General features: G+C 36.6%; 1 protein-coding gene across 1 annotated transcript in view; it reads left to right on the forward strand.

The window, feature by feature from the left end:
- Nucleotides 1–27,568, forward strand: part of shaker (potassium voltage-gated channel protein Shaker) — a 171,670-nt gene extending 144,102 nt beyond the window's left edge. The window contains exons 3-11 of the mRNA XM_013306458.1: nt 4,312–4,429; nt 11,278–11,381; nt 11,487–11,648; nt 11,758–12,401; nt 13,389–13,518; nt 15,077–15,282; nt 17,024–17,241; nt 17,381–17,780; nt 20,537–27,568. Coding sequence (XP_013161912.1) covers nt 4,312–4,429; nt 11,278–11,381; nt 11,487–11,648; nt 11,758–12,401; nt 13,389–13,518; nt 15,077–15,282; nt 17,024–17,241; nt 17,381–17,773 — 1,975 coding nt within the window. The 3' untranslated portion in view covers nt 17,774–17,780; nt 20,537–27,568. The remainder of the gene's footprint in view (nt 1–4,311; nt 4,430–11,277; nt 11,382–11,486; nt 11,649–11,757; nt 12,402–13,388; nt 13,519–15,076; nt 15,283–17,023; nt 17,242–17,380; nt 17,781–20,536) is intronic.
- Nucleotides 27,569–27,746: the final 178 nt, after the last annotated feature.

The raw sequence follows: 27,746 nt of genomic DNA on the forward strand, positions 1-27,746 counted from the left end.
TGAAATGCTTATATTCCATAAAATGGACAGCCTGATTATTAAATATTCAGCACTTAAAAGTCATGGTTAATTCGTAATGAAGAAATATGAGCGATAATATCAATAAATAAATACATTTTCTATCTTAAGAGGCTACGGTCATTCAGTATTCATAACAGTGGTAGAGCCCGCTTTAACATCTTCGCACGAAATGGCCAGGCTCGCCCGGTGAAATACCACGACCACACAGAGGAGAGGCGTGAAGTGGAAGCGGTTTCGCGTTTCGTCTGATGAGTGTGCGTCCCGGAGGCCTAATTTAGTCCTCTTTCCCTTCCCATCCTTTTTCTTATAAGGAAAGGATGGGAAGTGGAAGTGGACTTTCCGGACGTGAGGATGCATGGGAAGGGAAAATATTTTATTTCTGTGCATCCTCTCCTCCGTCGATTAAAGGTAGGCAATGCATATGCAATTGCGTATGTATATGGGCATCGGTCATTTCGCTATTTCAGCGATTTCACGTGGCCGCTCGCTCGTTTGCCACCTTATGATAAAAAAAAATCATTTCTGGCCATTTCGATAGCCGTGCGTTCATCTTTTTGCATTATAAAAGTGAATTGATTTGGCTAATTCTGTAATGTGGATGTGACGTGTAGATTAAAACAATAGCTGACGTCTTCCAAAACGTCACTCGCCCCCGCTATGCTGAAGACTGATCTTGGATCATTGACCATCTAATTGAACGGGAATGCCAGTGGACATAGTCATTCATTTGTTCTACTGAGTATTAATTACATCACTTATTATAAATAAAGTTCAATGTGAGCTCATTTATTCATTTGTTGACAACGTAACAAGATTATAATTGTGTTTTATTCGTCGTTCATTTATTAGGGTTTTGTATTTGATGTCCCATGTTGTCTTTTTATCACAGTTATTTAAAAAATATGTTTTAACATAGTATCACCTCGCACTATTTAAGGCCTCGTATATTAAAAATCTGTGCAAAATTGGTCTATTTGACTATTCCGATTCCTTTACATGAAATGTTTTCGAAGGGCTTTATATGGAATGTATTTATTTTACTTTGATCGTAACCGAACGGCGTTAATACAAGTTGGAAGTTGGTATTGGTTTTACACTCGATTGGTTCTGTACGATTCAATAGCTTTTGAAAAAAAAATGTAAATGTAGTTTTATAGGTCGTTGCGTGGCGGCGCAGCGTGACTGCTGTGCTGGTGGCCAATTCCCCTCTTGTCACTCCGTGTCACAATCTGTGGAGCGCTCCCACGGTCGTCGTTTGCGCGCACGTGTGTGTGCCTGTGTGCGTATGTGTTTATTGTGATTCTCCAAATCCGCATTACGTACAGCGCACTCGGTTATTATTAGAATAACCTTATTTTAGAGGCTGGATGAAAACGGCTTTACGTATCACAAGCGTAAAATACTCGTATTTACGAAACCGCAAGTTGTTTACCTATAGCCTCTTAGGCATTATTTTCGCATGTTCCGCGCACCGTTCTGCATAATCGTACAGATCGCTAAAACATAACATGCGCTTTGTTTTCATTGGTATATTTATAACAATCATTACAATTGTTTATTGCGTATAAGTCTATTAACAATCAATGTTGATTTTAAAACATTTTCTCATAATTAACAATACTCTAGTCACGTCATTTTACGAATTTGGTGTTTGTTTAGCAATCACCAACTATTTTGAAAATGTCCCATATTAAATACTTTCTTCCCACTAGTTTCAACACCGTACAGTAATATTAAATGTTTTACTAGATCTGTGGGTTTCTCACTTACTTTGATAATGCAACATGCAAGAAAATGCGCAATCTCGTCTTGTCATCGGTTGTTTAAAACCGCTACCAATCGATACGCTTCCGTATTATTGCCTGCAATAAATCAAAGTATCGCAAAAGATTTTACTACGGCACGCGCGAATTTATATTTAGATGAATAATTTGATCGGGCGTTTGAGATACGCGCGGTTTAAGATTCTGGAACAGTGAATTGATTTACATCAAAGTAACAATTTGATTTTCGTAAGACACGCTTCTTAATTTCGCTAGCTCATTTTCTAATATTTCCTTTACACTCTTCCTTAAGTCATGATATCCACAGGCTTTTTTTTCGTCATCCGTACAGTCTAACTTCTTCTTCTTAATATTTACGTCATCTCTGACTACCACACCACCACTCTAAGTTAACTTTTCTGGCGTGTTTCCTCTTCCTCAAACTGCATACTTCAGTGGCACTTTCTACTATTCCTTTCTTTGTAGTATGGCAAAAAATAAATTAAAATACATTTATTTCTATTTACTTTCGTTGATTTTACAATTTTTTTTTAAATAAGTATATGTTTCCTTCATACCTTTCTTTTGCAAACGTTATTTTCGTTCTACCAGAGTATAAGTTGTATTGTAGTTATAAATCTGATGGTAATTAATAGTATCGTTTCATCGAACATATGGTGAAGGCGAACTTTGTGACGTTCTTTCAGCAATCATTTATCTATTTTAGCCGATACATTTAGCTCGCAATTCTAAATAACGAATATTTTTCAATAACAAATTGAATTATCATCAACCAAAGACGATTTAAATATTATGTAGAGTTGAAAAAAATATAAAGAATTTACGCAATTCCTTTGAGAATTTCTTCACACAAGCGCAATTTTCCTTTATGTCTGTTAACTGGCAAACTAACAAAGAGATAGAAAGTAAGCTATTTTGAATTACATATTTTTAAATTTATTCGCATAAATCTTTGCAAGGAGATTTAAAAGGCGATTCATATTTTCCGTCGGCGTTAAAAATAAATAATAAATCTTTGAGAGAAGAACTAGTTTTAACAAAGTTTTATAAAAGGCTGCATTCAAAAATATGAAAGCGGATTGTTTCTTTTATTTTGCAATATTCCTTTGCGGCCGCGGGCGGCGCTATCGCCGGCATCTTGCAGACATTTTCCCCTTTTATATTCTGAGATAAAAAGAGGCTTAAATGAGGCAATTTAGTGAAAACTACAATACTTGAGCTTCTTTTCAACTCACCCTTTTTAAACTTACGACATTGTCGAATTATACTGGAGTTAACATTTCATGAAAATATTATAAAACTATGAATAAAGCTTGAATTGATACTCGGTTTGAAATTACTTAGCATTTATGATCTACCTATTTAGTTAAATATTTGCTGACTGTTGGTGTGCACTGTATCATGCAACACCTGCGATAAGGTCTAGGTCAGTGTAGATTTCGGACAGTTCATAATTCGTTAACACGTCATCATTTACTCAGAGTATTATAAAACATGTTCAACGAAGATTTTATTTATTTTTGAAAAAGCAAGTCTAATGTTATGTAATGAAGTTACTTACCTTTCTTTTACTAAAAAAATAATAAAAGCTTAATGCTTAAACTCATCATTGTTTTTGATTTGATAAGTTAAAGTGCTTTAAAAAAAAACATCCATTAGTAAGAAATTGAATCAGAAAGTCGCTTTGACTGGCATCACTTAGGAATTCTCCTTTGCTAACGCGCTCAGAATTATAATGTTACTTTAAAAAGAAGAAAGTTAATGGAAATCATAAAATCATAAAGTAACAAGTTATTCAGTCGTCCTTTCAGCTACATTACTTATTTTGCGCAAAATTAATGTGGACATGGCAAATCACTTAGCGCTAATCGTTGAAGCGTCAGCGCTTTGAAAAGGTTAATGGATTTAGAGTAATCGCGACAACGAAAACTCGTTACCGGAGAGAAATTTTGGAGAGTCCTCGAGCAGCGAGCGTTGAGCACGTTCAGGTCCTCACCGCTGCCGGGCCGAGAGCGCACCCGCCGACCACCGACCGCCGCCCGCCACCCGCTACACGCCTACCCTGCTATACCCAAAGTGAAACTTATCTACAAGAATCGATTTTTAAAGTCTGACACTTGTCGCTGCGTCTTATCATATTGCAAACAAAAATACTTTCAAGTATGCATCGACCGACTACCTTGTCTCCTATTCTTTCATACTTCATAAAATATGTATAGATCGTTATAAGTAACTTTATTTTAAGTAACTTAACTATCTCAATATATAAAGTAACGTATAATAAGATAATGATATGTTATTACATTAAGAAAATTGATTCCTCTAGGAATTACGAAATTACTTTCAATTACTATCAAACTTTTAACTCGGGTGGTTATTTCAGTTAAAGTTCATATGGCTGGTCAATATCAATCCAAATTTGCGTGAAACAAAGGGTCGTCTTTTTGCGCATCATTATTCTTTCTGATGGAATGTATGATACTAAAGTTTTGTTTATTTGTTTCAGGTCATTACCGAAATTGTACAACCCAGAGGAGGAACAGAATCGACCACCGCAGGGGGGAGTGGTGACGTTCGAGCCGATTCAACACGATCACGACTTTTGCGAGAGAGTCGTTATCAACGTAAGTTCTAAGTATTTTACTAATACAAACGAGTATTTTGTACGATATAGTTTCTTATAAGCGATTACGTTATCTCCGATTTCAAAATTCGCGGGTACGAAAATTGTGAAAATTTTCCACATTCGCTGCAAAATATTTGACTATTCACGGTTCTTGACAATATCATCATCATCAGCTCACTATACGTCTCCACCGAGGGGCTCGGAGCCTACCCTAAGTTAAGGGTGATTAGGCCATAGTCAACAACGCTGGCCAAGTGCGGGTTGGTTGACTTCACACATATCTTTGAATTTCTTCTCAGTTATGTGCAGGTTGCATCACGATGTTTTCCTTCACCGTAAGAATATTGACTTGACAATATATTTTGTCTAAATTATTATATCTATCGCTTCGGTATTCTTTTAAGATTTTTTTTAATCATTATTTTTAAATTTGAGATATAATGCCATAACTTCAAATGAAGTCTAGTTATAACTTTCAGAATATGAACGGAAAAAAATTAAAAGAGTTGTTATCAGCCATAATTGATGACAAAATCCTAGCGCAGTAAAGATGTCGGACAAGTTTGACTTTTGAGTCTAGAAATGACAATTTAATGATACTCCGTGACTGTGCTCCGTGACTTGATCGATTAATATGCCATGGCTAAGGCGATTAGGAATATTTTTTCTTTGTTATTTTAATACTCACAACTTAAGTTAGTCTTGTAGATAACACTAGTGAATCACTAGATAATGAAAAAATAAATGGAAACTTCAGAAACCGTGCATAAGTCATATTAAATAATTCACGGACGACTATCGAATAAATTTCATTTTTCCGAATCCGTTTCTAGCTTTCTTTGCGTGTGAAAAGCGTATAATTGATCGACGTGTAATCTGTATGACACAATCGAAATAGCTCGCGTCGCTACAGCAGCGCATAAATAGCACCAATTAAGTTTGTCAGTTCGTGTACGAAGTATTTAAAGCGCTTCGGGCGGAGGTGTTTACTAGCTGCTATCGCTAACTGTTTAAAGTATCTCAGAGTTACTATCCATGGTTTGGATAAGGTACTTTCAAAATTTAATACTTAGTACATTGTTTTATGGAAGCTGTCGAAACAATTTCATATCAAGTTATGGTATATTTTGCAGCATTGTTAAATGTTTGGTGGTCTTTGTTCCACAAATTCTGATTTGCTGATGACTAGTTGTGCAAACGAATAAACATAAAGTAAAACATGCAATATTAGTTAAGGTGGCGTGGCTGGGCCAGTAAATAGCATAACACGTTTATTAGCAGTTTAACTCATAGTATAGAGGCATGTAGCGCGTCCAAGCTTTACAAAATCCGTTGTAAAGCCATAACCATAAATCCGAAGCGGTTTCATTTCACGCGCCTTGCAAATTGCATTGACCTGGTGATGGGACGCATGCACGACGTTATGCAGACCACACACGTTAGGGCTTCCATTACGGTTTTAACCTTGTGAATATACGAGTTTCATTAATATATATAAATGAACAGATTTGTCACACATATCATAGAGTAGGGATGATGAACTAATAGCACGCGACACAATATTTTGTGCTTGAATGATCACAAAATTTATTACTATAAGGTGACGAGACATATATGAGGAGAAAACGAGGGCATTCATACAGTTCGAAAGATTCCCAATAATAACTTTATGTTTCAATATCTATGACCTCTTTATACATTGCTGTAGAATAATAGTAATTTGGTATGATAGGCACAGATGCTAATTAAAATTTTTATGCCAAACAACAAACGTGGCGCCCTCTCTACATGATATCGCTCGGTAACACGAGTGAAGAGGTAGGACTCACAACGTTTTGTGATACGTAAAGTCAACAGTCACCACTTTGCTGTTGTAGCAAAGAATTAAACAGTCACGACACAATCAAGTACCAATTTCAATTTAAAAACCTTTCTATCAAGATTTGTTCATGATGATGGTGCATGATTACGGTGATACACTTTTAATAAGGTTATCTTTTAAAGGTAAAATATTGACATAAGAGAAACTTATTAGAATATATGTAAAGTTTAACAAATGCACTATTATATTTGAGTTATTGAAAAATAATTCAAATGACTTCAAACGATACACATCTACATGTTTTTAAATCGAAGAATTTTATTTTAAAAACATCATACTCGTAAATGAATAAGTGTAAACAAATTTTGAATTTAATGTTTATAACATACATCCGTTACTGTCGAATTAATGTTTTATTAATAAAGAAAAGATTTCATTTGTGCAATTAAATAAAATAATTGCATGATTTAAAGTTATCTGCAATTTTATTGACAGGCTCGAGCATAGCCGTGAATACAATTTATGTGACAGCAGCAATTATCATCTAATTTACACGATTGTAGAGGTCGTGCCACGAGGGGCTTGTGCGAGGTTGAGGGCAAGGCCAGAGTGAGGACTAAGATGAAGTTATAGTTTCAATAGCAGAGGTGGAAACAGGCGCGAAAGCGAGAACGGGCAGAATGTGTGCGCAATCGCGTGCGATCCACGTTACGACGTGTCGGCATGCGTACACGTCTTTCCACGGAGAGTAATAAAACTTTAAAGGCAGGAACCATTCGCGGTCGGATTTACGGTGTCATGCTCCTGCTTTAGCTATATTAATAAAAATCAAAGCTTGTATGTTTGTCCCCTGTGTGTTCATGGAAAGATATATGTTATGATATGATACTTTGGTACAATGTTGTGCCGACGACCGAGGTTTTTGCCATGAAAAAATTTAAAATAAAAAATATTTTATGTTTGTGCAACGGTTTGGCTGCACTTAGGGGATTATTATTATTTTGATATAGATTTTTGAATTTTTCCTTAAATCTTCAATTCTATGTTCTACGTTCGGCGTTCGATGGTCGGGTGCACCACACACCTCGGCCGTCCTTGGTGAACGCACAATAAAATGTATTTTTGGAGCGATCCATTGCCAACCGCAGAGCAACATCCGCGCCGAAAGAGATTCGGTGCGCACCACCACTGCGGGTCCTAAATTAAATTTATGCCTCGGCCTACCGCACATGCTTCATAGCTCTCAAACAATTGCGATAAGAAAGCTTAGTCAAAGTGCGGATTCATATAGAGCTTTCATTCGCTACATAGATATATCAATATACAATGAATTAGTCATAATAATAAAATTTAGTTCAGTCGACGAAGTTATCTATATAAACTAAAGGAAATAGATAATTCATTGATTACTGCGTTCGATATAACGTATTACGTAAAATTACCAAAATCCGCACTGACGCAATGGTGGAAAATGAACCCGCAGTTCAACACTATTTTTCGACGTCATCTAACTAGGTCAGGTATCGCAGATGTTTTGTACGCGGTCGTTGTTATCTCGCTTTCGCTACTTCTATCGTCTAAAATAATACTTTCTAGAAATTCTAATTAAACTTTAAATAACAATTATAATTTTTATAATGGCTAATATCGTTTCAGTTAATGAAATAAACGCTTTTCCAAGTTCACGCGTTAGATGAAAAGATGTTTTCACGGCAAGAGTTAATACACTTTAGCCCAGAAAAAGTTTTCCAGCACTTGATGTGATTGCTTCGTTCGGTCCACTAGTTAAATACACGCTCCTTGGAAACACTATTATTGGTCAATCAATAAATGGGAACCTTCGCGTGTAAGCGTCATACCAGCTATTTCTAGTGCAACAAACTTTAACGTAACATACTATTTACCAACACCTTGAACTTCAATTCGAAAGCTTGAAAGATAGGTGTTAATAAATTGTGCACCAATTTTTGACGTCAATGACCTTTGTAGTTAATAGCTGCAGCTCATAACGATGTGAGCTGACAGTACACTTCGAAAAGATTACGATACGGAGCATTTATTACTTGAACTTCAGTTTGAAAAGGTAAGACGTTTCAAGGTTATTACTTTGCGATTAATGATTTAAAATTTAATGAACTTGAAACTATAATTATTTAGCAATCTTATTGATTCGTAAATGTTTAATATCAATTAAAAACTTTCTGAACAGACGCTGAATTACAATAACAAACCCAACTCTTAACATTATTAGTGAAACTGAATTAGAAGCGGCTTGATTAGAATAAAGTTTTTAATTGTGGTGTTGACATAAATAATCAGTTTTGAGACGATATTATTGATGAAAGACGAACTAGCTTGCTATCTGATTCCCAGCCAACAAATACCGACGAGTTTCCGTATTTACATTCTTCCGCATAAAAAGGAATAGCTAAAATTAGTATGTAGCCTTATGCTTTGTTCGTTACATCACAAAAAATAATATAGCAAATTGATTTACGTCCACGTCACCGATCTTCATCTTTTGCCGCTATCTCCTAACTAATGTTGACGATCATCACAACAACCTGAATCCTGGACACATCAGTTCGAAACGTGTAACTTATACTTCTGTTGTGCCATTGGCGAAGATTTTTCAGCCAAGAAGTTCTACACTGCAATGAACTTCTTTTCCCATGTATCTTTCCACGAATATGTAATAATTTGTACTTCGGTCCAAGCAATAGATACTCTAAATTTCACTTTTTTTACTATTAACATAACTTTCACATCTTTCCCCATTCGTTGCAACAAAAATAAGTCTGCCGTAAAAATTTAAATTTTTTAAATCTATTTTAATTAAATAAGGCCACCTTCTAAATACTATAATATATTAAAGGTGAATTTAATTGTATGATATCGAGAGGAGTTTGAATTAAAACACGCATAGAACAATTATGTTTTTTATGTGACGGTGACGTATATGTATTTGCCATTAGTGAATGAGTGTTCCACCGCCCTCGGCGCCACCTGTTGCCGCTCGGCCCTGACTCGAAGTCATGAAGAATTTATTGTCGGCCGGTGGCCGTTGCATGTGGCTCCTCGTATTTCTCCGCGCCGCCTCTATAAATCGTGTTAAAAAGCAATAGCTTTGTTATACATAACCGTACTTTTCCTTGTTTACTTTTCATCGCTAGTATTTTCTAAAGGTCGTTAGCATAATATGTGAAATCCATTTCCTATGCCTTTTTTTTTCTTTCTCATCTTTCGCGGGCAACTATTTTTGTAATTTGACGAGTGCCTCACCGACGCTCGCCAGTCGGCGTTTTAGATCGCGGTTGAACTTTTGCCAATCATTTAGATCACAAAACATGAGTACAAAAATGCTTGTTTTGTTTCTTTCCAATGAAAATTAAGACAATAGCTGCAATATGAAATATTAAATTTTGTTTATCTATACAATTTATAAAATTAGTTCAATTAGTTACCAGATACAGAAAAAAAAACATATTTTGCGAAGATGATGTATTTATGTTAGTTTTGAAAGAAAATCCGTTTGTCTTTTTATGATGGGAACAAGGCTTTAGGACACCTTCAGATATGGAAAATATATGTCGGGCTCTAGTTTCTTAGTGTTCCAACAAGAGTCACAATACCGACTTAAACAAAACTTTTGTACCGTCAAATGTGGCTATGGTCTAAGCAATCATACTTTTCCTTCTTGCTGTCAGTGTTATAGCTCTTTGAGTCTATAATCTACTTTGGCTCTTTTTCGTTTATTAAGTACAAAGACGGCGTATTGACTTACTATATTCATGAAGTACAATGAAATGCTGTAGGTCTCCCAGCACCCTTTGAAGCGAAGAACTCATGTTCTGCGTCCTCTGGTACTCGGCACCTGTCTATCAGTGTATGTGTGTGTCTTTCTGTCTGTCTGCAAATCTGTGTTTTTTCGGGGTAATCTCCGAAATGTCTGGACCGATTTTGACATGACTTTTATTGGAAAATAGCTTATGTGCGCGGGAGTAACGTAGTTTATTTTATTTTACTATTATAGGCAATTTTTTTATTCTTCGCTAACGAAGTCGCGGTCCTAGTTCTATTTTTCAAATTCATTAGCTATACAGACTCTGAACTTCTTTAGTAAGGTGCTCGTAAAACTCATCATTCTAAAATTACCCTATAAATTTTGCTAAGTAATTTTTCTCTATAAAATAATTTATCGGTTTTTTTTCATGACACTGGCAGAAAGAGAAAGTGGGCTTATGTAGGCACTCTAACAAATTTCACTCTTGAAATACTGTAAAGCCTTCTAAGAGACTTGAGACGAGTACACCACTTTTGCCAAGCAGCCGCTTAAAGTTGACATTACGGTCGCTTAACTTGAATAGGCATGGACTTCGGTAGTATGTTAGCGTAGCACTGCGTGCAGTCTCGGCCTCCTAAATATCTTAATGTGCCGATGAATGGCCGTAGATTTGCGTAGTAAAACTCTACCACGATCAAACAAAATAAACATAAACAAATTAGATATTATTATTATTATTATGCGCTCTCGTTTGTGTTTAATAGACGTTCAGCAATAGAATTACCATACGTTTTCTTTTTCATTAATGATGACGCACAAGATCAAATTATCAATGCCTATTTCTACGGTTCATTCGTATTGAAACGTCAATCAAAATGTTTGAAAGAAGATTAAAAAGATATGGACATCTAGTGCCATGGATTTTTAATCAAACGTTTGCTTATTCAGCCGCGGCTGGCAAGAGAAACGGCGCAAAATAATGTTAATGCGCTATGCTGACAGGTGACAAGTCACATCGCACAGGCGCGCCGACGTGAACGTTTCTATCATAGTCGTAAAAAACATCTCCAAGGCCGGCCACTGCGCCGCTTAACGTATTACATTGACGTGCCGTATTGACTCCTGAAATTCGATTTTCACATAGAAACTGTTTGATTGTCATATCTTCAACCAACCAGTACGAGTCTTTGAGGAATTAGCTTTGGATACCGCAGGTATTGTACGCGTTTTTTGTTCGCAGGTGAGCGGCCTTAAGTTCGAAACCCAACTACGTACCCTCAACCAATTCCCCGAGACTCTTCTCGGGGATCCGACTCGGCGAATACGATACTTTGACCCATTAAGGTAGGTCGCAAGACACGCTAATAATGCATTATATATATATAGAGAGAGAGTGAACAATATTTTATATACTTAGCATTAGTAACAAACAAAATTGCATTTTTTTAGGAACGAATACTTCTTCGACAGAAACAGGCCATCTTTCGACGCCATCCTGTATTACTATCAAAGTGGAGGGCGTTTGCGACGCCCCGTAAACGTACCTCTGGACGTGTTCTCTGAAGAAATTAAATTCTACGAACTTGGCGAACAAGCCACCAACAAATTCCGGTAAAATTCTTTAACACCAAACTCTGATAAACGGAAATAGTGAAAAGTTCTAAAACTTTTCAATATAAAATGCCTGGATGGATGATTTAATTTAGTTTATGTATTTTAGGGAGGACGAAGGATTCATCAAGGAGGAGGAGAAGCCCCTGCCCGCCAATGAGCGTCAGCGCAAAATCTGGCTGCTGTTCGAGTACCCTGAGAGCTCCCAGGCGGCGCGAGTTGTGGCAATCATCTCCGTTTTCGTGATCCTTCTTTCCATTGTCATCTTCTGCCTGGAGACCCTGCCGGAGTTCAAGCACTATAAAGTCTTCAACACGACAACCAACGGCACCAAGATCGAAGAGGACGAAGTGCCCGATATCACCGATCCCTTCTTCCTCATCGAGACTTTGTGTATCATTTGGTTCACGTTCGAATTGATAGTGCGGTTCTTGGCTTGTCCGAACAAGTTTAATTTCTTCAGAGACGTCATGAATATAATAGATATCATCGCTATTATCCCTTACTTCATCACCCTTGCTACTGTTGTTGCCGAAGAAGAGGACACCTTAAATCTGCCACGAGCCCCCGTCTCACCACAAGACAAGTCCACCAACCAAGCGATGAGTCTCGCAATACTCCGTGTGATTCGCCTGGTGCGAGTCTTCAGGATCTTCAAACTATCTCGCCACTCCAAGGGTCTTCAGATCCTTGGACGAACTCTCAAGGCATCAATGCGGGAACTCGGACTACTAATATTCTTCTTGTTCATCGGTAAGTACAGAAATTTATTTCACGCAACACTCCAGTCATCAATATTGAATCTTAAAAAAAAATATTCTTTTCCAACCTAATACAATATTATATAGCTTAATCGAATAAGACAATTCTTATTATTACGATAAACAAACATTACTTTAGTAGTTGTGCGTTAAAAAACTCATGGAACGCTACATGACACGCAACATGTAACTCTAGTAAAAATAGAAATAGGTCCATCATAAAAAATCGTAAAACGTTTGTTCATCAACAGCTATTCAATCACCTTAAGGTACTTCTCGAGATATTTTATTTAAATTTTTCGACCGGCATAAAATAATAATAAGTTACCTTGATAATAAAACTAGAGATTATTATTGCTTACATACTTTGACTAAATCGACAATTACATGGACAAAACTAGTTTCTATAACAAAACATACATACCGCATTAACGGTTTCGGACCGGATCGGATCCGTGCCACCATTAAAACACTACAATTCTTCATTCAGACTAATTATTTCAAAAGAAATAAAACATGAAAACCGTACATCTGCCCCTTTTAAATTTTATTAAAATCTCCTTACTTTGTTGCCATGGTATTTCACGCGTTCTTTGTAAGCCCAACAGATTTCAATTGTGCAACACGTATTTCAATTGAAACATGAGTCAAACTAATGAAGGATCCACAGCGAAGGTAACGGTGCGGGGCGAGACGGCTGACATCCACAGGGCGTCGCGGGTGGTACATTACGCGCAACGTGCTTTATTTTTTCAGGCGTGGTTGTGTTCAGCAGCGCCGTATTTTTCGCGGACAAAGATTGCCCCGATACAAACTTTTCCTCAATCCCCGATGCCTTTTGGTGGGCGGTAATAACGATGACCACTGTCGGCTACGGCGATATGAGGTAACACGCGCGCGACCACCCCGCGCCCGTCGCAATCGCTCCCCTCCATCGTATCTCCCACTGTATTCTCCGTTGATGTGCTTGTTCTTAAAGGTGTGGTGCTGTTTTCCTCCGCGGTGTACTTCGCTGAAGCCGGAAGCGAGAACAGCTTCTTCAAATCCATACCAGATGCGTTTTGGTGGGCGGTGGTGACTATGACGACCGTAGGATACGGAGACATGACGTATGATTCACCGACTTCACCCTTAAATTCATATATGCCTTCTCGTCATTTCATTTTATCCTACAATTTTAAGTCGGTATTTTAACACGGTTCTTATTTTCTTTTCGCCATTTCATACAACTCCATTTGCTTAAATTTAATTTTCTCGTCGGTTCGCTTAGAACTTACTGTTATATCTTATTTACACTCTTTTACGAAATTATTATTGCACGTTTACAAACAATTGTTATTGTCTTGTCCATTGTTTTATTTTGTTTTAAGTATTTATTTTTATATCATCCTTTACAAACCACATACAATTTTACATGGAAGCAATATTGTAAAAGTTTACGGTGATAAGTAGATTTCACTGGTTACCATAAATGTTCACCAGTTGTCGTCGGTGTGATCTTCGCCCTTCCCAAAGCGTATTTGCGCCAATACTAATAGCTTTAAATGTTTCTAACACACTTTAACTGTGATTGTCCTATTTAAAATCAGATCTAAAACTGATGGGAGAATCGAGTTGAGGTGTTCCTGTCGATGTACCTCAAGGGAATGTTCCTTTTGTGTTTGTAATTGTAATCCTCTGTTATGCTTATGCTACAATATATGTACGTGTTATCTATCACCCATGTTATAGTTGTTGTAAATGTTAAACTGGTAGCTTATCGAAAATGGTGACCATAGCGTCAATGTGCTCCAGATAGATTATAATATCAAATGTTAATTCTTGAACTTGTTTTGCTTGCATCAACTATTTGTATTACGTGATCTGTACATTATTCCGACTGTTTGTTTCTGTCTATTTTAATTTGGAATGCCCTATCAGTCCCCCTGCCGACTTATTTATGTGGATCAATGGTAAATTTTACACGATCGTGCTACTATGTAAAATTGATGTTCAATTAAAATCACTGCTTGTTCCTCGTTGCATCTCGATCACTTGCTTACACCATTTTCGATAGAGATTTTATTTTGATTGTATGTTGTTACCATGTTAGTGGTAAAGTGATGCATGATTATGTTTAAAGTTTGGTAGTACGAATCTTTACTTTCTTTAATAAATTTATTCAGTCTTGTCACAAGTTACATGTAAAGTATCAATTAGCTGGTTCCACAATAATATGTTTCGATTCTTGCAGCCATTTTGTACTACTCATGTGTTGTGACAATGACTTTAACTATAGTAACAATAAACTATATACCGTAAGTGCTGGCGATAAATTCAGATGCTGAGCGATAAGGATATAAAGTTACAGATCGCCTGTAACATGCTGGCGAGTATGAAAGAAGATGTATGATATTGTATTGCTTGCGATAATACGCGAATGAGAAATCTTATCCTTATCATTTTTTTAAAATTTTACATTAACAATTCAATAAATTTATTAAAAATGAAATAGTGTAAAGAAAGGTGGTGGATAAAGGTATGTACGCTCGAAACGCATGTTCATCATCCAGGGATTTAACGCCCATTCGCAATTTCTGTTCAATGAAAGCAGCTTGGAGATAGCACAATACTTTATAAGAAGATAGTGATACATTGCCAATATGTAAATATATTTTTATGCACCAGGCCTGTTGGTGTTTGGGGCAAGATCGTGGGGTCGCTGTGTGCGATCGCCGGCGTACTCACCATTGCCCTACCCGTTCCAGTCATCGTGTCCAACTTCAATTACTTCTATCACCGGGAGACTGATCAGGAGGAAATGCAGTCACAAAACTTCAACCATGTCACCAGCTGCCCCTATCTTCCTGGTACTATGGGGGAGCCTTACCTGAGTATGTATACGTCGACATAAAATGTTTGATGCTGAATTTCTTTGAATCAATAAAAGAATCTTTTGTTCCCTAATCGTGTATCTACATTCAGTTTGCATATATTGTAATAAATGTGCTTCTTTATTAGTATTATTTGATTTAATTATTTTATTTTAGAATTAGATTATTTTAAAGTTTGGTAGAAGCGATTTTGATTTCAAAGTTCACATTTTATTTAGTACTAATTTAATATTTCTCAAAATAGTGTTACGTTTTATTTAAGAATTCATGTGTAATGCTTATTTCAGTTTGCATGATTAGTTTTTTCTTTTACGTTTTTTTTCTTTGGGTAATTTCAGGTGGGAAGGATGAAGACCAAGATGAAGTGTGCTGTGATCATTGACTGTACGACAGTGTCGTTCTGTTACTTAGTAATGCGGACTTAAACTAATCGACAGAGACGATCATTGTGATATTATGGTTTAAGAAGCGAAATAGTGCAGTTTTGGTGTAAATAGTAGTTTAAGTAATGTAAAAATGAGTTAATACTGTTAACTAATTGCTGTCTTGTTATATTTGAAAAACTGTAGTAGCGTTTACGTTATCGGGTAATGCTTAATATTTGCTCTATGATTGACCAGTGATATTATACTTGACGTCAAGTGTATGCATAAGTTTAGTTCGAGTGTCGCTTTACCTGACAATTTCCAAGTGTGTTCCGTTCGGTTTTTATTCTGTAAATATTATGTATATCTCTACTCGAACCCCATATTTGCTTCTGGTTTGACTTTTATTTTCTTCGATAAAATAAAAGATGCAACTTAAAGCAGCATTCCTAAAAGAATGTTTTTTGTTTTAATTTTAAACATATTACCAAAACATTAAATTACGAACACGTTAAAAATCGTGCTTCTATTTTTACTAAAGGCAATCGCTTACTGGAACAATATTTGAGATAGTTTTGAGACTTACAGTATTAAAATATGACAAAATGTAAAACTGGATTTGTCATTGTTCCACTTTTGTGTAGCAATTGAAAAGGAAAATGCGGATAAAATCTTATGAGATGAAACCTAACAAGTAGTATTTAACGCCTTGCGACACGGTCGCTCGTGTAAAGTGAAACCTTTAAAACGTTCCAAAGGCTTTATTTAAATCTAGGAACCTCTGCATAGTTACGTAATAGGGGATGGAACACTTTCTTAGATCGGGGCCGGTATTACGTGTCACGGACGTACCTACTAGGATTTACTTCCGGTTGCAAATGTTTAACGGAGGAATCTACTGCAACTTTTTGTCAGAATAAGAAGTTCTTTTGATTTGTCAGATTATTCCCATAATGCAAAATGATTATACGCTTTTTTATAATTTTATTTCTTTTAGCATTTTTATATCATCTTTGCACATGGATTTTTGTAAGTAAATCACAATATTTGTTTATTTTGATATAATTTGTTGTATATTTTTTAATGTTCATTGTAGATATTTTCTCTAATAGCTTCCAATTAAAATCACCTTTAGTACAATAATTTGATTGAAAAACAGATTGAAGCGATGCGATAGCGAATGTTATAGCTTAAAATTAACAATATAATATAATAATTAACGATATGGCGATATGGCTATGAATGACTTTTCAATACTTGCATTTATTATACGCCTTTTTTATCACTACTTCGTGTGTAAGTTCGCTGTCACATCGTTGTTGGCTCTTTGTAGCGCCGTTGTGAGGCCTACATGTTTGTGGGGCATGTAGTTTCAGGGCCGATCAAAAAGAAGTCTTCGGTGAGTGAAGAGTCATCTTCGGACATGATGGAACTGGACGAGAGTGCAATGGTGGCGGACTCGCAGCTCGAGGAGAACCTGACGCGCCTTCGCGAGGAGGAACGCCTGCTGCTCGAGCAGCAAGCCGCCATGGAGGCCGGCAACACCGACGACATCGCTGCCCTCGAAAACCAAGACGCCATTCGCTACAACCAGGTATTACTATACTGTGCACACATCTTAACACCAACCAACACAACAACGTTACAACTTACTATACTAATTATTATATTCAACATAGTTTAATTGAACATATGTAAAGTCATTTAGTACAAATATATAATACCTTTTATAGCTGCAGCAGAAGCAAGTGCTGAAACAGCAGAAGGCGCAGGCGCAGTGGCTGTCGCGGCAGCAGTCGCAGGCTCAAGGCCAGGCCCAGGGTCAGGCTCAAGGTCAAGCTCAGGGCCAGGGCCAATGTCAGGCTGCGGGTCAGTGCCCTAAACCAGCCTTGTGCCCTGCGCCTGGTCCTGTGCAGACGCAGGCACCTGAGCGTTCATTGGGCGCTCGGCCCCGCGACACGCGCGACAACCGCGATACTCGCGACATTTGCGAGTACCGCGAGTGCCGCGAGATGCGTGAGGGCCCACGCCGCCGCGCCTCCTGCACCGTGCGCGTCAACAACCTGCATGCTGCCACCACCGCCTCCGCCGCTGCCGCTGCAGATGCCATCGAAACAGATGTCTGACCATTAGGTGAGCCCACCCAACACACTTCTAACCCTACAACGCGAACTTAATAACATCAAATCTTTAGAAAATATACTGTGTTTACTGAGTACGTTTGCATTTCAATTAATGCAACTACTACACATTACCTATATAAAAACCTATTTCAAGGAATCAGCCAAAGAATATTTGTGTTAAATAACATAAAATTATTTGAATCTTTTAATTAAAAAAATGTCGTCTGAGTAACAAATGTAAAATGTTGTGAATTAAATTTTACATAGTGCCAATATTTTATCAAAATAAAACAGATTGTAGTGACCGAACCTCGATGTTAATACTTTTTTTTATTTTCTCTAAAAAAATTGAAATTAAAAATGCAGTGAAATATGATATTTCTAAGAGCTGCCAGTGCCATCTATCAAAAAGATAGAAAACATCATTTAGGCAATTGCAACACATAATCGTTTTAAACGGAGAAGCTGGATGTATACTTTGAATCGCTATTTAAATTATATTTGATCCAACAATAATGAAAGCTGGACTTAAAAACTCAATCTTTGTGCTGGCTGTTATGAAATATATTTCCAGACATTTATTGTATTATTACTTTTTACCAAGTTGATAACTGAGGTAATTACCCACAGGCATTTCATATTTCTGTAAAAAGACTATGGAACGTAGTACCATGAACATTCACTTGTTTTCATGATGCACAAAAGCATCTTACAACATGTTCATTTAGTTATTCAACTTGTTTTACAAAAGACTCGCTTTGAAGTATTGGAATCATTTAAACATGTTGCTATATTGTAATTAAACTCATGACAATGTAATTAACGTCTATCCTAATAATAACATAAACGAATAATTGAAACTTTCATGAGAATCATTAAAAATATAATGAGGATTCACTAGATTTTTCTAATAATAATCATCGAACTATTTATTACATAATCCAAATATTAATGCATATTTATTTGTTTGTTAGTTTCTGTTCAAATCCATCATTACTCGGGACATTAGAGGAGTAAGTCAAAAAGATTATTAAGAATGCATGTCCCCTCATGCTGTCGTTTCACACAGATCTATAATAGAACACGACTGCTATGATTTATGTGAAACGTCAGGCGCGAGAGCCGCCCGCCTCGCTGACAAAATTTATATTATCCTAACGATGACTGAATCATTTCGTTAGCACAATCAATTGGCAAACAAAAACGACCGGGCCCGCGGGCTCTCGTACGATCCTGACCTCAGCTCAATGTTGTCCATACAAGTTATGAATTAGTGTGTCCTTCAATAAACTCTTTAAAATATTCCTATCATGAAAACGTCTATTCAAAATATTCATTGATCTTTGGCAACTAGGAAATCTTAGCTGAGAATTTTAAAAATTATTAGTATTAAATTTATAAATTTTTATAATTAAATAGACGTTTTCATAAATACTAATAATTGCAAACCTCCGACGAATAAAGGTTAATATTGCAAATTGTTTGTTTTTATTTGTTAAATTAATCAACGGTTGAACAAATAACTTTTTATTAATTGATTACAATCGTCGGGGGTTGATACTCTACGTATTTTCGATGTGTCTTTCCTTGTTTTGATGTAACCTGGTCGTTGAGCCTTTAGCCATTGTGTGCTCGTCCCGTTCAATAACAATAATTACACAAAATTCACACTTTACCTGAATTGGCAAATGGTTTATTTCTTTAAATTGAATTGGTAAATCTTTCTTTCGAGATTTAAAAATGAATACTGTTCGTACCAAGGCAATCCACGTATTTGAGGGGTAGCCTTTAATGACAACACCGTTTGGCAATTGGTCTCCAACTGAACCACCTTCAGCAGGAACTTTGTGTCTGTCTGATAACAAACGCATGCACCTGGAAACTCGCATGGTTCTACGTCCGTTTATATTTAGTTAATCACAGGCTCTTAGAGATACGTCTATGCTTGCGTGTCCCTCGAGTTCGACAGAATGAAATTACCAGGCAGGATTATACTATAAAGATTATACTTATTGAATATTAATATAACATTAAAGAGCCCTTTACCTTTCATATGGAAAATTATGATGCAAAGCCTGACTTTCTTCTATAAAGTAAAAAGCAAAGTATAAGAGTCACGGTACAAGGACAGCTTCAAGTAGTCCACAGCGGCAGGTTGAAGCAGTCATCGTGTTGCCGGTAACAGTTTTTAGCTGCGACAATGATGCCGCCATCACGCCGACTGTTTGAAGGCGCCACCGTCCACTGCTTGAAGCTATCCGAGTACAGTGGTCGTAAGAGTTCTGTCGTTCTCGAAATAGTATTAAGTAATGTAATGCGTGCCGACTGATGTTATCGTTGTACCGTCCTCTGTCCTACGTCCGCTGTCGCGTGTGGATGTGGCAGGCCGCGCCTGCGCATGGCTTGCGTCCCCGCTGCGTGTCACTCCCACCCCCGTGTAGTCTGTGTATGGTTGTTGTTGATTCATTCGTATTCGTATATATCGTAATTGTTCGCAATGTACTATAACGATATAAGGAAAAAAGTATAGATTTATGTACCTTGTCACACAGTAGACTAAACTAGAATATGATTATCTATTCGTCATAAGTCCCAATAATAACCATCTGTGTTTCTATTGTGGGAAACTGTCAGATAAATTAAATAATATATTCGGGCTCAAATAAATTTGATTCAATTTGATCAAAATCAACAATAGAAAACGGTTTTCAGTTTGTGTACACTGTTTGAGCGCGTGCTACAATAATGTGTGTCGTGTGTTCGCAGAGAAGGCGGGCCGGCGCGAGAGTGCGCACGAGCTCGTTGAGCTGCAGGAGCCAGCGCTGTCGGTGTGGCGCGGCCGGCTGGCGGCGCGCTCACCGCGTTCCCCGCCCGCCTGCCGCGTCTAAACCTTTCACTCTGGTAACCCGTCACGCGCTCGCGAGCAGCACTCGGCTATCCCGTCGGGCGTGTGTAGGCTGCTGTACCCGACTAACCCGTCAGACGTATGTGGGCTACTGAACTCGACCACTTCGTCAGGCTCTAGTGATCCGGTGCATCCGCCAGGCGCGCGTGAGTTGTTGTACTCGGCTAACCCGTCAGGCGTGCGTGAGCCGTATTAGAGCTCGCTGCGAACTCTCATAGCGCCCTACTGGCCGTCAGTGTACCCGTGAACTAATAATATGTATATGTGCTTAATTCCTTCGAACAATTGTCTAACTACGTATTGCAAATAATAACAACTCAATATGATACTAGCGTCAGAGTGTTTACAAATACTAAAGCATTTCTTTAAATAAGCTTCGTGGCAGGTTTAAACAATTGTAAATATATAAATATATGTATAGTGAATGCTTATCTACCGCTTAAACACTTTCCACATTTCATTACAAATGTAAACTTAGAAAAAATACAAATACAAACTTACAAACAATATTAACTGGAAATAGGCCTAGATTAACATGTACTTTAGAATTCAAATATCACGTGCAATAGACTAAAATTTTAATGTAAATGTCGTCGCTATTGGCCGAAGGGCTAGCTGCGCCCCGGCAATCTTTGCAACGACAACATGAACACGGATTAACATCTCTACACGCCGACTCTGGGAAGAATATTGCGGCCTTGCTAGTTATACTACGTCTTTAAGACTTTTATATTTTAGGCTTCCCAAATCTATCATATATGTTTGGGCTTTAAAGCTTAAAGTATATAGTCTTAAAGACAGGTATATACCAAACGGTACACTAGACACCTCTACCTGAAAAGGAAATATGAATAAAGGTTATAGTGTATTTATTGACTCCTGGACCACCCGGCACCACCCCGCCTCGCCGTCAACTCGACCGAGGCGTCTTCTCGCCAACGCCTCGCCGACCGCGCGTCGCCAACTCGTGCAAGCGACAATAATCGTTTTGCTAATATCTTTATTCCGCTCAATGAGCAACGTCTTGTGTACGTCGTCGCGAGGATCGCGAGGCGGGGCGGTGTCGGGTGGGTGAGGAGCTGAAAAGTGCGCGCTAACCTTTACAGATACATTAAAACAACATGACTGAGCGACTACTCGTATACAGCTATCACGCGATGCTTGACTCGCTTATGCGGTTCCAAAATGTCGCCCTGTCGACAGTGACGGTGCCCTACCTGAGCCGCATACAACTTTGTGCGTAGCTTTCTGTTGCTCAGAATGTTCGTTTGTAATGTATCTGCGTTTGAGTTCCGAGCCTGGCGCGACGCTATCGCATTTAAACATTTACAATGTTACACGGGCTCGGATTATAAACTCATAGTTATAAGTTATTTTATGTTGTATGTTGTAAAATATATGTGTATCAATGTATCAATATTCACAAATATGAGTTAAATGCAGCAGCCTCGGATCTAGCGCTCGCGCTAGTACTGTTTATAAGTAGTTCTTATATTATACATCGATGTTGTCCATCTGTTAATAAATGTTTATATGTTAATCATTAAGCAAAGTATGTACGGTTGTGAGTCATCAAGGCCAGCGACAGAATTGAGTAAGAGACGAGATCGCAAACTGAAATTAAAAGACTGAAGTAATACTTATGCACAGAACACAAGTACAATCGTTGTGAGAAGTATGAGCGTATAGGGCGGGCGTAGCGACACTGCGCCCGCCGCCGCCCCCCATGAACACCATCAGTCGAATGCCATGCTGAGCTGTCGCTGAGACAAAGAGCTGTGTTTATTATTAACTTTTAAAATTATCTTAGAGACATATCCAGTAAGACGTGATTTTAATATTATATTTGTTGTTAAACGTTCCGTGGTTTTAGTCTTATATGATTGTGTTGGCGGTCTGGTGCTTTAGCTTTAGCTCGCAACACTGCGGGTCTCGATGTGTGTCAATTCTTTACAATATGAGATTCTTTGTGATCGGCTAAAGTTGCAGTGCACGACCTGGAATGACAAAGTTTGCGACGGTACAATATGACGGGAAATTATGTAGGGCTGTATACACACAACATTGCTCAAAACGGATCTTTTTGATTATTGATTTATATCTTTTATATTCTGTACTGTACCTTAATTGACTTACCTAAACCAAAATACAAACATTAGACCAAACTTTACCTCGCAATTAATTAAATCAGACTAACTCCGATAGGGATTAATTGTTAAATTTGATTCTACCGAGAAAAATTGTTGACGACTGTCCGCATACCCGGCTACGGCCGGCACGCTTTGTAGCTCGAGTTCCAAGCAATTGTCTTTTTCGAAACGTTTTTATAATTTTATCAATTGAATAAAGTTTTATATTTAAGTGGCATTAACGCGTTAAGTTCATATTTTCGTATACATTTTGCAATCATTCGGTTCAAAGGTCCGTCCAACAGCGCACGCATATAGTTTTAAAATCAATCAGAACATTGGAGGTGTAAAGCTTCCGCGCCATTTCACCGCATAGGGTATCTGCCACCCGCAGGAACCACAGCCGACACTCCATTTGCCCTCATAATTGTGACCCGATCTCGTGGAGAGGACTGAATCGTAGATTTATTTCAATTTATCAATCGGTGTTAGTTGTTACAGTACATTTTAATAATTGTCATCATATCATTATTACACATTTCATAGCGATTAAACATTTAGGTAAAAGACATATTTATCCCATATATGTAAATTAGAGTAGGACTGTAGTTACTAATTAATGTAGACTAAATCCTTTGTTAATGTTTATGTTTCATGCAAATTCTATTATAAAATAGAATAGCATGGCAAATTAAATAGATGTGACTACAGTTATAGCACACAACAACAAACAACATATTTTCCATCCTAAGTATGAATAGTTGCATTTGTGTGTTGGAATAAGACATATTATTTGGGCCTTCGTCGGGCCGCTCGGACATATTCTGACACCGGGTTGACGAAGGACAGCGGCATTGGGCAGGGTGTCGTGTAGAGGATGGCAGCGGACGAGCAACAGCCAACGGTGGCATCCTAAGCCCCAGTCAGCAAGAGGGGTTACTGCCTAACAGACTTCAATTGTTTTGTTTGTAGTCCTCTTTATAGATACATCTATTTAAATTGCGCGAATATCTTAAAACATTCCTTATTAATTAATGATGTTCAAATATATGTGTGTATTTACTACGTAGATTAATGTCAATGGTATTTAATGGTTATTATTGTAAGTAATGCACGTTTTACGTGTGCCCGAAGTAGACGCACTCAAACGTTGGCTATCATAATATCTTAAAAAACAATAATTACATAGATTCGTTATTATGATACGGCCAGGTAAAATGAGCATTATTTTTTCAGTTTCCGATGTTATTGTGGGACAAGTAAATATGGCAAAGCCGATGGCAACAATGTCTTGTCTGAATCATCCTGGAATATGATGAACATCAGTGATCCCAAGTGGACTGTGGTACCTCGGAGATTTACTAAAATCCGGCAGGGACTTATCAATGAAACCATAAAATTTAAAAATTGGTCCACGAGAATAAAAATTTATAAACTTTACTAAACATGAAATATAAATCACTTTATTTGTACCACAATAATTGTTCAGAAATTGGATTTAGAAACAGGTATCCGAGGCTGTTGCAGGTAACCGTGAATTAATTTGATGTCAGATTTTAATCGTAGTAAATTCATGTGGTGTTTGTTGTTTTAAATCAAGTGGGTCCCGATGACTTAGCGACAATGCAACAATCAATACCTTCTTTAAACCATTCAAGTAATTGAACATAGTCGGTATGCATTTACATAGTTGATTGTTGTCGACACATTCAATTTTACCTATTAGTTCTGCATTTCCCTAATAAAAGGAATTCAAACATTCAAACGTTTCGCTGTCTAATTTATCTCTAATTAAAAATATCGATAAGAAAAGTCATACTATCCAGTTGTATAACAAGCACTCTAATCAAAAAATAGCAAATGCCACTAAATTGCTGAATAAAATCCATTAAAGAATATGGTTATGCTTCGGCTTTGAAATAGACATGAGATATTTAGAATTAATCGTGAATTACTCATGTTGGCCAAAATTGTAGGTACGCCGTATTCGCATTTAAGGCGTATTATGATTTTCGCTCAGTATTATTAGTTGATATTGCATGATACTTTACGTCTGTCTTAAAAAGGTAAGTCATCAAGGACCCCGTTGTAATGTTTAGCGATCTATAATTATCACTACACTAGACAACATAAAGACACTAGAAAAAACATCGAGATGCAGACATATTCGGTCGTAGATTGCCTAAAAAGATGACGATTGTCCAATGGACATATTTAACAACTTGCTACGATCTATGTTGCCACCTGTACGTAGTCGTTGGGTTTGATGTTAAAAGTGTAGTGGAAATTAGTGGATTTAGGATTTATTAATAACTATATGTGTAACTGTGTACTCATGTAGCCAGCTATCCTTCTATGAAAATCTTGTTTTCAGTTAAAATTATTTATTGTTTATTAATCTTGCCATTACGTAGTTGTTAACCACATAGTTTACGCTGATGGAAACACATACTTCTATTCAAATTTTGTAGTTAGGGTGGAATTGGCAAAAAAATAATTATTATATAAAGTCTGACGATATTATTTTTGACTTATCGGCTGTATATAATATGGTCTTTAGGAATCAGCTGTAACTTTGTAATATTAATTTGTTTCACGGTATATAGTTTAAGTGATGTTTGCAGACGTTTTAAACATGTGCTATGTGACTTACGGTTTTCAAGTACACTTCATTGTTTTGTGTGCGAGTGCACGACTCGGTGACTGCCGGGGGCGCACGATCGCATGAATTCCGAAACGCAAATGGGATCTGCATCTTGTATTTTTTTAAAGTTACTCGATTTAATCATTATACAGCTTTATATCATTACACGATTACTAAAAAATTATGAATTAATCAGTAAATTACAATAATATAAAGCGCGAATCTGTTTTTTTTACAAAAATCAGTAATTTTGGCTAATTTTCCTAATAGATGTAATTTTTCTTTTTCACTTGTCCCCTCTCCGTCCAGATAAAAGCGTGTTCATAATATATTTGAATATAAACACAAAATGAATTCACTTTTTATTCTATTAAGCATCGATTAAGTGTTATCTTCCTATAATAATAATTAAATTTTAACGAATCATAGAAAAGATTTTTGCAGTGACGTCAGACAATTTAATATCCCGTTTGGGTCACTTTATAATCTTATCCAATTTAATTGTGTTGGATACGCTAAAGTTTTGCTAAAACGAGCTTAGGCATTTTCATTCAAATTTACATATTCGAATTTTAAACATTTTACCTATAATTTAGGATAAAGAGCGGAGGTTCAATTGACCTCTACTCTCCGTCGTCGTTATGCCTAACTTTTAAATAAGATTTTTAATGTTAAGAGCTTTTCGAATAGTATACTAAAAAATGAGGTCTTATGAAATAACCTAAATTTTGCAGCCTATTTTATTAAACTAATATCCATCCAATATTGATAGATTTTAAATGTGTTGGACGAAGGCGTATCTAACTCCTATAGTATATTATATCTTATGTACAATATTACACATTTTTTTGTATAATGATGTACTGATCCCATAATTGCGTTAATCTTGCCGATAGACAATAACTGCTAAAATAACTCTATATTACAATAATTTTTTAAAATAAAATACATCGGCAAGTTAAAAGAAAGTAAAATTACTATTAGATTTTAGATAACATTTTGCAAAATTAACAACAAACAGGCAGATCTATAAAAGATAAATTTGTCACAAATCACGAAACTTTCATAAATATAATAGTTTCATAGTTTGAACTATGAAAATGTCTTTTGGTAAATTTCATTGACTTGGATTAGATTGAAACAAAGCAAATCGGAAACTTTACACAGTTTCATGTTAATAATGTCTTTCGAAATTCATCGAATCGTGTATCCCCGATATCGTCATGACATAGCATATGCACATATATATTAATTATCGTTGCTAAAAAAAATAATAAAACACATTATTTTAATATTGATTTGCTTATAGTTACAATTTGTAAAGCAAGGAGTAACAGCCGATGGTTTCCATGGTTTGAAATACATACCCAAAAACATATCATCATCCCTGTCATTCTCTTTGGAGAAACAGAGATAGCAATATGTTTCAGTGAAGTGTCGACAGTGAAACCCACGGCAACAAAGTTAAAATAACATTTGACCGTTCCTTCATTCGTTCACCAAATTAACCACATTAAAACAATCAAAAAGGGGGAACGATTTGTAAGAAGGCCGGTCATATAAAGAAATAATATCTGCTCCTTGCTAATAAATATTTTATTTATTTGAACATGTCACATAATTTCTTTGCACATCCACCTAAGTAACCGTGGTTTGCCTAACGAAACATTCATACAAATAATATAGTGTTGTTCAATTCTCGTAACCAACTGAGATCTTAGTATGAATGGTACAGCAGTAAAAACCCACGGTTAGGAATGTGACGATCAAATAACATTGTAAACAAAATAAGTACTGAAAATATGTGATTATTTTATAAATATAATTTACAGTTTATTTAATTAAAATTGATTGTGTTATATTCGGTGCATTGCAACACTGAATAACCACAGCTACAACACTGGCAACATTTTGATGTGTGATTTTTGAGCGCCGCCATTTTTATTAAAACCTTGTACGCGGGTTCAGGTTGTGATGTACCACTTTAACAAACGCTTTTTCCACTTGTATTTATTTCTACAAATCTCCTTCGCTTTAATTTTATTTACTTTAATCTTCAAATTGTAAATCAATATTGTAAAATATTTCAATAAAGTGACTTCGATGTTTCATTGTGCGTTTTAATTAATATCTTAGATAATATATAACCCTGAGTTTCCACTGTACATATACACATACACAAAAAAATTGTATCCATTTCCCCAAAGAGTATAAGAGAGATAATTTGAGATGGCATTAAGGGTGATAGAAAAAATACAAGGTTTCAATTTCAAATGTATTTATTAAAATTTCAAATGA

The sequence above is a fragment of the Papilio xuthus genome, unplaced genomic scaffold (genome assembly GCF_000836235.2).
Source record: "Papilio xuthus unplaced genomic scaffold, Pxut_1.1 DF828177.1, whole genome shotgun sequence".
In the NCBI taxonomy this organism is placed as follows: Eukaryota; Metazoa; Arthropoda; class Insecta; order Lepidoptera; family Papilionidae; genus Papilio; species Papilio xuthus.